Here is a 12,516-nt window from a genome sequence, read left to right as displayed (position 1 = left end):
CCAAGCCCGGGGCAGGTGCTTAACCCGCTGAGCCACCGGGCGCCCCTCCAATTCCAAGGAAAACACAGCGGCCGCCGTCCTCGCTCCCCTCCCTGCCCGTGCGCGGCCACCCCTGCTCCTCTCCTCTCCGAAACCTAGTTTTTTGTTTTTTTTTTTTAAGATTTTTATTTGACAGTCAGAGATCACAAGTAGGCAGAGAGGCAGGCAGAGAGAGAGGAGGAAGCAGGCTCCGTGCTGAGCAGAGAGCCCGATGTGGGGCTCAATCCCAGGACCCTGAGGTCATGACCTGAGCCGAAGGCAGAGGCTTTAACCCACTGAGCCACCCAGGCGCCCCTGGATAACCTGTTCCTAATTTAGCAAAAACAATGTCTTGGCCATGAGCCCTTAGCATGAAGACAATACTCAAGTGTACAGATTTGGTAATAATAACTTGTGCGCCAGGAGTCGAGCCCGGCGCTCCAGGACGCACAGGAACGAGGCAGACATTAACGGTTAGGTGAGGTCTCACTTCACTGTGGGACTCGCGCTCCTTGGGAGCGGGTCAGAATTCTCATTTTCAGGGGTTCTGTACACTTTGGAGGCTCCTTACTCTGGGGGAAAAATTGTATTTTTACAAATGTATTGGTATCAAAATGAATACAGCAACTACAAATACGTTCTTCAACCTAAAATTTCAATCTTTTTCCTTCTGATTTTAAAACATTTTTCAGGGCCCCTGGGTGGCTCCGTGGGCTAAGCGTCTGGCTCTTGATTTCAGCTCAGGGCACGGTCTTGGGGGTCCTGAGATGGGAGCCCCGCTAGGGCTCTGGCAGAGTGGGGTCTGCTTCTCTTTTTTCCTCCCCCCACTCTAACTCGCCCACGAATCAGTAAGTCTTTAAAATAAAACATTTTTATGGGCCTTTGTGGTGGGCTGGATGGTGGCCTCCAAAAGGTAAATCCAGGGGCGCCTGGCTGCCTCAGTCCCTGAAGCAAGCGACCCCCCACCTCCGGGTCGGGAGTTCAAGCGCCCCCTTGGGCAGAGAAATCTTACAAAATCTTTAGGGGAAAAAAACCGGTAAGTCCCTGCCCTAATCCCTTGCATCTGGATCTTCCGTCCTGCGGCAAAGATGGGTGAGGCCTGGAGCTGATCCTGGGTCACTCCGGTGGGCCCGGAATGCAGTCCCACCTCTCCTCGTGCGGGGCAGCGGGGGCCCGGGGACCGCGGTCGGGGCAGGGGTCGGAGGCCAGCGGCGCGACGGAGCCACGAGCTGGAAGGCGCAGGAAGGGCCGCTCCTGGGGTCACAGCTCGCCTTCCCCGGTGGCCGAGACGGACGGCGAGTCTCTGGAGCCCGGTCCCGGCCCGCGGCGAGGGCGCAGCAGCCCCAGCAGGTGCGCGCCGGCTCGGGGCGCCCCGCGCCTTCCAGGGAGGGCCCCCGGCCCCCGCCCGCACTCTGGTGGGGACCGCCACGGGCGGCCGGAGGCGTGCGGGCTCCGAGCGCTGCGGGGGAAGGGCGCCCCGGCCGCCGCCGCCGCCGAGAACCGGAGCTGGACGCCCAGGCGCCCCGCGGCCGGCGTCGGGACCCCACGTCCGCAGGGGCGGCCCTTCCGGGGGGCGCGCCCGGATTCCCTGGTGAAGCCCCATTGGGCCAGGTTGCAGGCGTCAGCCAATCAGCGCCGGAGGCTTGGGTTTGCGGCGTGCTGACTGGCCGAGGCCGAGGCCGTGGGCGGTACCCTGGCGAGGCTGCCGGGCGACGTGCGCGTGCGGGCGGGGGCTGGAACCGCGGGTGCGGAGCTGAGCTCCTGTGCGCTCCGGCGCGAACCGGGTGCGCGGGACGGTCGCCCCAGGCCCGCAGGCGCCCCCCGCTGTGAGGCTTCAGGAGGCGGGATGTCGCCAGCCTCAGGGATCTCCGTCTCTGCCTTTTAAAAAAGATTTTACTCCTTCATTTGAGACCGAGCGGAAGCACGGGGTGGGGGCGGGGCAGAGGGAGAAGCAGGCTCCCCGCTGAGGTCCCCACGCGGGGCTCATCCCAGGACCTGGACATCAGGACCCGAGCCCAGGGCAGACGCTTACCCATCCGAGCCTCCCAGGCGCCCTCCATCTCTGCTTAAGATTCTGTTCCCGGCCTCACCGACGGCCTCCGCCTGGGGCTATGACCTGGGGGCCCACGAGGCACCCGCGTGCCCGGCTGGGGCTCATAAAACGACACTCGGTCCTCATATGACAAGTTTGGGACGTGGGTGCTGGCTGCACGGCTGGGGAGACCGAGGCATGGAAACGCACAGCGGCCGTGCACTGCCGGGCAGCTAGTCGGTGGGGGAGCCAGGGTTGTCGTCGGGGCCTCGGCCTCCGCAGTCTTTGCGTGAAGGGACCCGTTCTTGACCTCAGTGAGTGCAGTCCTCCAGGAAGACGCCGCAGAAGGGAGTCCACTCCCGTTGTGGGCACCTCACCCAGCGCCGTGGGGGCTGCAGTAATGATGGAAGGGGAAACCCTTGGGCTCTTTCTCTCTGCCCCCGCTGTTCCCGTGCATGTCTGGTTCTCTCCCACCTCTGCACCTCTGCTTGACTCTCTCCCTGATCCTGGGACCCCTTTCCCACCATTTTTTTACATCCTTCTCCTGCTCACTTTTAAACCCCGGGCTGAAGACGCATCTTCCCCTCTTGAGCCTCAACTTGATGGTGCCTCGGATGTACCGAGTCCAAATCTGTATTCTGACTCTGACCTCTCCATCTGGGTGCTTCTCTCTTCCCCCACCCCACCTCCCTCCATTTTCCTTGTCTGAGCATCTACGCAGAGGCTAAGGGCCAGCCTTTTGTAAGGAAGGATTGCAGACTTTAGAAGGACAAAAGTGATTATTGGATATTTTCCAGCAGAACTCAGGGGCCTCTGGTCATCATTTGATTCCATGGGCTAGAGTTTCTGCCCACACTCTATCATACTTCTGAGGAAATCAGACAGCAACGCAAGTAATTCTTGTCTGTAGCTACAAATTATCCGAATGTAGTGAAATACAGTTGACTCTCGCCCTGTGCATAGATTGGTTTTGCATATTCATTTCAGCGGCCCCTTGGCGTCTCCTTGAAAAGCTGGAGCACCTTATTGCTTCATTCATTATTAAGTTACATAACATTTTTGACATGTGTTCATTTTACAGGTATATGTGTAGGAAAGTCACTTCATGTTTTAAAATTATTCTTTGACACCCGACATCTTTGCCACCCCTCATCCATCCAAACCTGACAATTTAACGTTCTCAGTGTCTCTTGTGTCTACTCTCACTCTCTCCATCTTACCTGCCACCTCGTTTGCCTTAAGTGGTTGTCCTAGGCTCCTACCTGACCGTCTTCTCATCGATTCCCCACAGAGAAGCTAGAGAGATCTCATTATCATCAAAACTGTATGATGTCTCTTCTCTGCTTAACTTCCTCTAAGGACTTCCCATTTATGTTAGAATAAAGACCAAGGTCTGGGGCGCTTGGGTGGCTCAGTGGGTTAAGCTGCTGCCTTTGGCTCAGGTCATGATCCTGGGATCGCGTCCCGCATCTGGCTTCTTGTCCAGCAGGGAGTCTGCTTCTCTCTCTCTGCCTCTGCCTGCCTCTCTGCCTGCTTGTGTTCCCTCTATGACAAATAAATAAATAAAATCTTAAAAAAAAACAAAACAAAAACCAAGGTCCTTGTGGTGCCCTGCCAATCTTTACATGACCCGGCCCCATCTTACCCACTGCTGTGCTTTATCACTGTACTTTTTCTACCCAACTTTTTTGGGTTCCTCTGCCTCAGGGCCTTTGTACAAGTTGTTTTTTCTGCCTGGAAAATGCTTCCCTCCTGACCTCTTCTACTGACCTTCACATCTTGGTGCAAATGTTAATTGCCCAAAAGAATCCTTCTCTGATCTCCTGGGTGAGTTAAGGTCCCAAATTCTCCCCAGTACAATTTCTTTTCTTTTTAAAATATTTATTTATCCGACACAGAGAGAGACAGAGAGGGAACACAAGCAGGGGGAGTGGGAGAGGGAGAAGCAGACTCCCCGCTGAGCAGGGACCCCCCCCCCGCCCCCACGCAGGGCTCCATCCCAGGACCCTAGGATCACGATCCGAGCTGAAGGCGGGAGCTTAACGACTGAGCCACCCAGGTGCCGCCCCCCGCCCCCCAATATATTTCACAACACTTTTGACTTTCTCAGCATTTATCTTGTTTCCTAATGTGTCCCTGTGATGATGCCTGACTTCCCTTCTGGGCTGGAAGGGCCCTGAGGACAAGGTCCATGTTTATCCTGCTGACTCTCCGCTCTTGCTACGTCTGGGGCCTTCTCCGGGTGGACACCCGGCGGCCGGCGGATGAAGGAGCGCGGAAGGAGGGACGGAGACGACCGACCGGCTCTCCGATGGTGGGTGGGTGGAAGGTGCGGGTCGTGGACGAAGGCGGGCAGGTGGGCGGCTGCGCGGGCCGAAGAAGGACGGTGGGAGGACGGGTGGGCGAGGACGCATCCCCTCGCGGACTGACCACTGCAGCCCCACCTGGCCTGGCGCATTTCCCCTTCTCCGCGGGCGGTGCTAGGGAGCCCAGCGCACGCCCTGGGAGCGTCTGCTCCGGCGCAGGCCGAGCGGGCGCCCCGCACCCACCCCGCAGGGACTCGACCGCATTCTCGGGCCGAGCTCGCGCGGCCGGTGCCACGTGGGCGCGGGAGGCGGCTCAGGCCCGACGAGCCTCCTCGCTCGGCTCCCAGGACGCCCGCAGCCCGCGGCCCCCCCTCCCGACTCCGGAGGGCGCGGGGCGGGGCCTCGCCGGGACCCGGATGCGGCCCCGCCCCCGCCGCGGAACCGGAAGTGGAGCGGGGCGCCCGGGAGCAGCGGGCGCGGCGGAGCCTGGGCCGGGCCGGGACCGACGGACGCCGGGCCGCGGTGAGCGAGCGCGGCTTCCTCCGGCCGGGCCGCAGGGCGGGGGGCCCGGCTCCTCTGCCGGCTGCCCTGGGCGCCGCCAGCCCCGGAACGGGAAGGAAGCGGCGGTCGCTGCGGTCTCGCCGCGCTTCCGCTCGCGGTTTCGGGCGGGGGCGGGGCGGGGGCCGCGGGCCGGTCGCTGGGCCGCGAGAGGAGGGCTGCGGGCCTGCGCGGGAGCGGCTGGGGCTCGGGGGGCAAGGGGGACCGGAGGGTCGTCGGTCTGACTGCGGCGTGCTTGGGCCCCGGGGGGAGGGGGTGAGAGCCGAGGGACGGAGACCGGGGGTCTGCCCGGGGTCGGGTGGGCCGGGGTCGGGTCGGCCCGGGTCCGAGGGGCCGGGAAGGGCCGGGGGTCAGGCGGGGCGGGACCGGGTCCGAGGGGCGGGGTCTGGCGGGGAGAGGCCGGGGAAGGGCCGAGGTCCGGCGGCGGAGGGAGGCCTGGAGCGGGAGGAGGGCCGGGGTCGGGCGGGGTGGGGCCCGGAGCCGGGGTCCTCTGGTGGCCCGCACCTACGGGGAAGTTCTGCAGTCAGGTCAGTGGGAGTGCAGCGACACGCGCAGCTGCGGCTAGTCGAGAGGCTCTAAATTTGGAGCAGCCCCTCCTCTGGGGGTGTTGGAAGTCTCCAGGAAGGTTCTTTTGGTCTGGTTGTTGTGTTTCCGTCTCTTGAATGTTATGGGAGCTCCATCGCCCCGCTGGAGGGTCGGGAGAAGAGGGGACAGGGCTTCCTGAGACTGGAATCTGGGGGGGAGTGGGGCCTCTGGGGGAGGAATCCCATTTTCCGCTGACCGCAGCTCGGGAGGCATCCTGAGTGGGCGTCCCCTCCCGGAGACCGCCCTGCCAGCACCCCATTTGGGCTGCGTGGACTTGGCCCCGCTGTGCTTTGTCAGGGGTTAACCCCCTGCGTTCTGGCATCTGGTCTGGCCTGGCGGGCCCAGGGCTGGGAAGGGCTGTGCCTTGGACAGGCTCCTGTTGTCCCTGCCTCCCTCTGACCGTGGGATGAGTCACTGCCCCACTGCTTGGAGGCAGCCCCGTCTCTCTTAGAAAACCAATCCCAGATTTCCTCCGGAGCAGGAAGAGCCCTAAAGGCCGCTTTCCCGTGCTCCGGAATAAGAATAAAGAGGGAGGGGGCTGCAGGGTTGTTTCTGATCCTTTGTCTCCCAGTGGCTGCAGCGGACTTTTGGGTGGATCATTTTGAGGGGCGTATCTTTAAAGCCCGTCTGAGTGGTTCCAATGGGTGATTCAGACTTCCTTGGGTGCCAGGCAGCCCAGGGAGGGGCTCAGAAAGGGCGTGGTGGAGGGCCTGAGTCCTCGGGAGCACCGGGACTGCCTGGTGGTGCGGGATGCCAGGGATCCCCGGCGGCCGCAGGATGTGGGCTCCAGCCCCGGCCTAGTCTTCCAGGTTTGTGGGGGTGCAGGCTGGTGGGGAAGCAAGCCCAGGTGCCAGGGGCTTTTCTCTGGGGAGTGCGGTGTGAGGAGTGGCTGGCTGTGCACAGCTAGGGCCTTCTGGTTCAGTCCCCTGCTCCGCTGCACTGGCCATAGTGACCTTAACGGGAAGCCAGCTCTGTCCCGTCATCTAGAACTTTGTCCCGTAGAATGTTCCCCTCGGTTTATATGGCGGCGCACCGTGACGTCACCCCTGTGTGGTCCTGATGAGCACGTGTGATGTGTGAGGAAGGAAGGTCCGTTGATGGTGAGGGGTGTGTTTTGGTAACAGTTTTATTGAGATGCAATTCATACACCGTAGAATTCACCCAGTTAAAGGGAACAATTCGGTTGTTTTGTAATACGTTCAGACTTGTGCAGTCATCAGCACAATCGACTTGAGAGTAATTTTACCCCCTCAAAAGGATCCGCGTGCCTCCTTCAGTATAGGTAAGCGCAAGTCTACTGTTGTCTCCCTAGACTTGCCAGTTCTGGACATTCCACGTGAAGGAGATTGGCTGATAACGTGGGGTTTTGCGTCTGGCTTCTTTCCCTTAGCACGTTTTCAAGAGTCGCTCGTGCTGTAGCGTGTGATCAGGTCCCTGCCTGTTGCCAGATGACATTCCACCGCGAGTGGGTCACGTGTACCTGCCGCGTCACGTGGGCGCTGGCCTTGTTCGTGCTTTCCGGCCCTAAAGAAGAATCTTGCCGGACCGTTCCTGTGCGAGGTTTTGTGCGGCCATAAATTTTCCTTTCTCTTGGGCCTGCCTCTGGGGGTGGGGACCGCTGGGCCAGTGGTGACGGTGTGTCACCTTTCGCTGACCTGCGGCTCTGTTACTCGTTTTCCCTCGCACCAGCATTCTGGGGCGGCTGTGGGGCCTGCACCCCGTCTCACTCGTTACTGTCTGGTGTTTCGTTTCAGCCACACTGGAGCTCACTTGGGGGTTTGATTTGCATTTCCTTCAGGGCTGATGCTCCCTCCCATCTTGTCGTGAGCTCAGCAGCCGTTTACTCCTCTTTGAAGAAACGTCTGTTCAGATCTTTCCACCTGGTTTTACAACGTGGTTAATCGTCCTGTTTGCTGTTGAGTCGTCCGAGTTCTTTATTTCGGGTATATGGTCTGGAAACATTGTTTTCTCCCGTTCTGGGAATGGTCCTGAGTCTCCTGCCGGTGTCTCTTGAAGCACAACATTTCAGTTTTGTCCAGTTTCTCTGTTCTCCTCCTCTCCCTTGTGCTTCTGGAGTCACATCTGAGAGCTGTCGCCAAATTGAAGGTGATGAAAATCTACACTTGCGTTTTCTTGTGACAGTTTAGTAATGGAAGCTTAGATTTATATGATCTCTGACCTGGTTTGGAGTTAGTTTTTGTATATGGTGTGAGGTAGGGCGCCAGAGGGATTATCTTTGGGTCCAAAAAAAGACCCAGGCCTTTATATTCTCCGTTATCGTTGTGATTTTTTTTTTTTAATTGAAAAATTTGAGGGGGTGGTAAGTGTGGACTTGGGTCTGTCCCTGGCCGCCCTTGGGTGGATTTTTACAGGTGCTCACTGATAACGGTAATAATCTCAGCCCCTGGCACGTACTAAGCAGCCTACAGAAGTTAGGGTCTCCAGAGGGGACTAAGAAGAGAGGAAGAGTGAACAGTAGGGTCAGGAACACAATAGGGAGTGCAAAGCATCATCCGTCCAGGTCCTAACGTGGGACAAGGCTGGGAGCCGACACAGGCAGCTGGTGCTTCTGAATGGCTTGTTCCTGGGCGCAAGGGGACCAGATTCCTCGGCTCTGGGATGTCTGGCAGTACAGTGCCGGTGGGAGTTGTTGTCTCTGGAGAAGGTGGTGCGTCGGTGGCCCCGGGTGCTGGAGTCTTGATCCCTGTGCTACCGGCGCATCGGAAGCACCGTCCCCTTCTCATACTGGTGACCGGCACTGTGTGGCTTTTGTCTCCAGCCACGCACGATCCCTTCAGAGTTTTCCTTATGTTATTATTTTCTTAAACTCACAGTAATAGGATTTTAGGATTTTGAGCAAAGTCGTAATTTAGAAGGAGCAAAAAGCGGAGACGTGGCGGGATGGTAGCCAACAGGAGACGTCTGCGAGCGGTCGCCGCAGTCATCTCCGTTCGCACGGGGAATGCGGCTGTGAGTCTCGGGAAGCTTGCTGTTTTCTGGATTTTCTCAATGTGTCTGAAAGTCGAGCTTTTACGTTCGTCAGCTGCGAATCTTGCCGGCCTCCTTTCCGGCTTCCTTACCAGGCCTCGCGCAGCGGGGGAGGGTGTCAGAGTTTCCCGGCGGGACCTGTGCACCAGGCTCTGCCCAGACTCCCTGCTTCTGAGCTTTCTGCCCTTCGCCTTTTCGCAGACAGAATCACTCCCAAATGCTGGAAGTTCCTCGTGGGAACACTGGCTTTCCACAGGGACCCCTGAGCAGCCTTTCGTCGCCAGCCGGAAAGAAAGGTTTGTACCCCGTGAGCGTTCTGACCCTGTCTCCCCTCGGGCTGTCGGGGTGGCTCCCCGGGCAAGGAGGGGGAGTGGGTGTTCTCCCTTTGGGTCTGCAGAGGTGGGGACCATCATTTTCTGGAGGAAATGTTGCTTAAAAAGTAAAGTCAAGGGGCACCTGGCCGGTTCCGTCAGAATAGCACGCGACTCTTGATCTTGGGGTCTTGGGGTCGTGAGTTCGGACCCCCACGTTGGGTGTAGAGATTACTTAGAAATAAGTAAAGTGAGTCAGCCCCGTTTCCGGTGTTGCCTGTGGTTGAACGAGAAGGGGGTTCCAGAAGACTCTGGAAGCCTCTGTCCTGGGAGGAGCCATCTGGCCTCTTGGATCTGTGCTGTGGAAGGTGGGAGGAGCCGCCAGGCAGGGCGTCAGGAAGCAGGTGCCAGTGCTCACCCTGCCCCCAGGAGGCTGGCTTCCAGAAGGACCGGTGAAGCTTGGCTCCGCTGTGTTCTCCGGATGAGCCCGTGACGGCAGCAGCAAAGACCCCTTTCACCTTTGCCTGAGGGGGAGAGGTAGCCTCACCGACCTTCCCCAGAGACCCTGTCGTTCTGCGTGACCATGTCCTCAGCGGCTGGACCCCGGGGCAGCTGACGTCCCACAGTTGTGGCCCCTTTCTAGTGTGGTGACACGCGGGGCACGCTTGACTGGGAGAGGCAGACTGGGGGCAAATTCGTTGTCAGGCGGCTGCCCTTGGTTTGTCCGTGGGCGCGCGCGGTCGGGGCACACCTGGTTGCTCCTCCCAGGGCTGAGGGTTTAGTCTGTTTTTTCGCTAAACTCGTGTCAAAAGCAGATGACATCTGGGAAGTTCTTGCCGTGCCTGGGGCAGCCAGACAGAGGAGAGCAGGGTTCGCGGTGGCCTTGAAGGGACTGCGTGGGTCCTGCCTTCCCCAGGAGCAAACTGCCCGGCTCGGGTGACAGTGACGGGAGCGGCGTCTGGGAACTCGAGAGTGTGCCGTCGCGCGCCCCTCACTGCCGCCTTGAGTTTGGACTCGAGGCCCGGCAGAGCTGGGGGCAGGGGCGGATCCGGGCCGGAGGTTCTCGGGCTCGTGAGGGGCTTCTGTCCTGTCTGAGTTCAAGCCACAGAAGCTTTCGGTTGATCGAGTTGGAACAGTCTCCCAGGTGCTTCCGGGCGCGGGGGATTGTGTGAATGCTTCTGGGCAGACGGGTCCGCGCTGCTCAGACCTCCTTTTCTCTTGACTCCGTTGAAGGCTGGGAGGTTCGAGTTTACCTTTGTGGTTAGCAAAAGCCTCTGCGGCCCCGCCGTGAAGCCGCCGTCCTCTGTGCCAGGTGAAGCCGTCACTGGGGCGTCACTGGGCCGGAAAGGCCACCTCCCGTCCTCGGGGCCGCCCGGGGCAGGGAAGGTTGGCAGTTCGCGTCCTGGCTACGTCCCCAGGTGGATGGTGAGGGACCCTCGTAAGTCACGTGGAACGTTTATTCGCTTGCCAGAGTCCGAGTTCAGGAAGCCACTTGCGTGGCCACTGAGCCCTAGAAAGCCAAACAGGTAGTCTGGGTTTCTTTTTGCGGGAGGGATGGGTTCTTCACGAAGTAAGCGCCCGCGTGACGTTTCTATTTTCCCGAAGATGTTCTCACTTGAACTGAAGGCGGCATATTCTGACGCGTGTTTCGGATGCCCTTTGAGAACAGGGCTAGAAATGCAGTGTTTTGTTTCCTGCCTTTCTCGTGTTGGGGGTCCGCACGGGGCAGGCGACCCCGAGCCGGGCTGGAGTTGGGATGCGGGGGGCCGCTCTCTCGGCCCCCGCGACCCCGCGCACTGCTTTTCCAGATGTGGAGGGCTTCGGCAGGCCACGCCGTGTCCGTCACCCAGGACGACGGGGGCGCTGATGACTGGGAGACCGACCCCGACTTTGTGGTACGAGGCTCCATCCCTCCGTGGCTGTACTGCCCCCGAAAGCGGCTTTCCTCCGCGGGTCCCCGGGGTCGTGGGGAGTCCGCTGATCGTGTCTTCTTCTTTTCAGAACGACGTGAGCGAGAAAGAGCAGAGATGGGGGGCCAAAACCGTGAAGGGGTCTGGGCACCAGGAACACATCAAGTAAGAGCCTGTTGGTGTGAAAACGGTCCCCTGAAAAGCGGACAGCAGGTGGGCCGGGGGCCCTGGCCTCTGTCCCTCATGCGGTCCCTCCCTCCGTTCACTGCAGGAGACGAGGGTAGGACACGGTGATGTAATTCTGCGTGTGTGTGTGTGTGTGTGTATGTGTGAACTCACAGACGCAGCGACTAAGTCCCTGCTGCGGACAAGTCCTTCATTTACAATTCTGGTGTCCACTCTCCTTGCGGGACGCGGTCTACTGCGTCCCCTCTGCCAGTGGCCTGTCTCTGACACACACAGTGTCCTTGAAAACTTAGACCTGAACCGCCCCCCGCCTCCGCCCCTGCCGTGACTGTTACAGTTTTACTCTTTTATCACGGGCCTTTGGGTCCTGGATTCTAAGCACTGTGTTCTCGTGAAAAGCCCAAAATAGGGGAACTGAGTGATCGCTGTTGTAGGAGGACGTGGCCTTGATCCCGGCTCGGCCCTGTCTTGACCTGTCCCCTCTCTGGGTGGTGTTTCCTTATCAGGAAGTGTAGCTAAAACCGACTTTTAAGATGTGCTTAGACTTTTGCATAGGCCGTACTGTCTTCAGAGTGTCCCTCTCGCTCCCTGTTCGTGAAGGACTGTCCCTGACCGGGTGACCCCTGTGACCGTTCGCACCATTGGTCCTGCTTGGCCCCACTGTCTCTCAGGAAGATGAGGCCGTTCTTGGCCAAGAGAGTCGGGAAATCATCCACAGAAGAGGGTGAAGCCCGTGGTGTGGGCATTTTAGACACGAGTGTCCGTTCCTCCCTGACGTGCTGGGCCCGCACCCTCCACAGAAGCCCCAAGAGGATGTCGAAGGAGGGCCCTGGGCCTGCCGGGAGGGGAGCCAGCACTGTCGTGCGTCAGGCCGCCTCCCCAGTGGGTTAGGTCACCCGTTCCTCCCCTCGTTCTCTCTGTTCCCGTGGCTTTGAGACGTGTTGGCCGTGGCTGGCATTCTCTGGTGGAGCAGCCTCCGGCATGGTTCTGGGACGGTTCTGGGGGCCCTGGGGTCCTTCCGGGGGTGAGGAGCAGTGTTCTTGCTCCTGCTCCTGGGGGGGGCGACGGGGCGGGCTTGCGCCACTTGGTGGTCCGATGGGGACGGCTGTAGATGCTCCCTGACCTGCCAGGCGGTGACCACAGCTTGTGATCTGTTGGACGATCCCCAGTATTTTCCGGTAAAAAGTGGCTTTGGGTGATAAATCTGAAAGTCTTCCGTTTCACTTCTGAATGTTTCCAAAGCTGGAGTATTGCCAGTAAAGGGACACTGCCGAAATGTTTGGCCTCACTGTCTTGGACCAGTGTCCTCAGTGTGTCTGGGGTAAGGGACTGCTGACTTTGTTTCCCCTTCTGCTTGGGTGGTGCTCACAGAACTTCTGGTGCTGTTACCTGATGAAGCAGAACCTTTTCTCTGTTTGAGAGAAGGTCCACGTCTCAGGGTAGCTACTCCGGGGGTGGTGGGATGCCTTGTAGGTACGCACATTGGTTTCTTTTTCCCCTTAAGCTTGACTCCCCCTTAAGCTTAAGCTGCTGGAGCAGCAGGGCCGGCTGGCGGAGGAGTCAGGAAAGTGTGGTGAAGTCGGGGACGTGGGGGCCCAGAGTCACGAGATCACAGGTGTACG

General features: G+C 59.4%; 1 protein-coding gene across 19 annotated transcripts in view; it reads left to right on the top strand.

Moving 5' to 3' along the window:
- The first annotated feature begins 4,225 nt into the window (after positions 1-4,225).
- Positions 4,226-12,516, top strand: part of CTTN (cortactin) — a 31,611-nt gene continuing 23,320 nt past the window's right edge. For 6 of the 19 annotated variants that reach the window (XM_046014647.1, XM_046014648.1, XM_046014646.1 and 3 more), the window contains exons 1-4: positions 4,760-4,878; positions 8,689-8,783; positions 10,607-10,693; positions 10,800-10,873. In XM_046014647.1, coding sequence (XP_045870603.1) covers positions 10,607-10,693; positions 10,800-10,873 — 161 coding nt within the window. In that variant the 5' untranslated portion in view covers positions 4,760-4,878; positions 8,689-8,783. Of the gene's footprint in view, positions 4,369-4,758; positions 4,879-5,150; positions 5,170-5,421; positions 5,442-5,916; positions 6,309-8,688; positions 8,784-9,227; positions 9,336-10,606; positions 10,694-10,799; positions 10,874-12,516 lie in introns of those variants that run through there. The other 13 variants (XM_046014638.1, XM_046014637.1, XM_046014639.1 and 10 more) reach the window with 13 other exon arrangements.

Source organism: Meles meles, chromosome 8, assembly GCF_922984935.1.
Source record: "Meles meles chromosome 8, mMelMel3.1 paternal haplotype, whole genome shotgun sequence".
Lineage (NCBI taxonomy): Eukaryota > Metazoa > Chordata > Mammalia > Carnivora > Mustelidae > Meles > Meles meles.
Note: the sequence above shows the minus strand (reverse complement) of the source record. Positions and strands in the feature narration are given on the sequence as shown.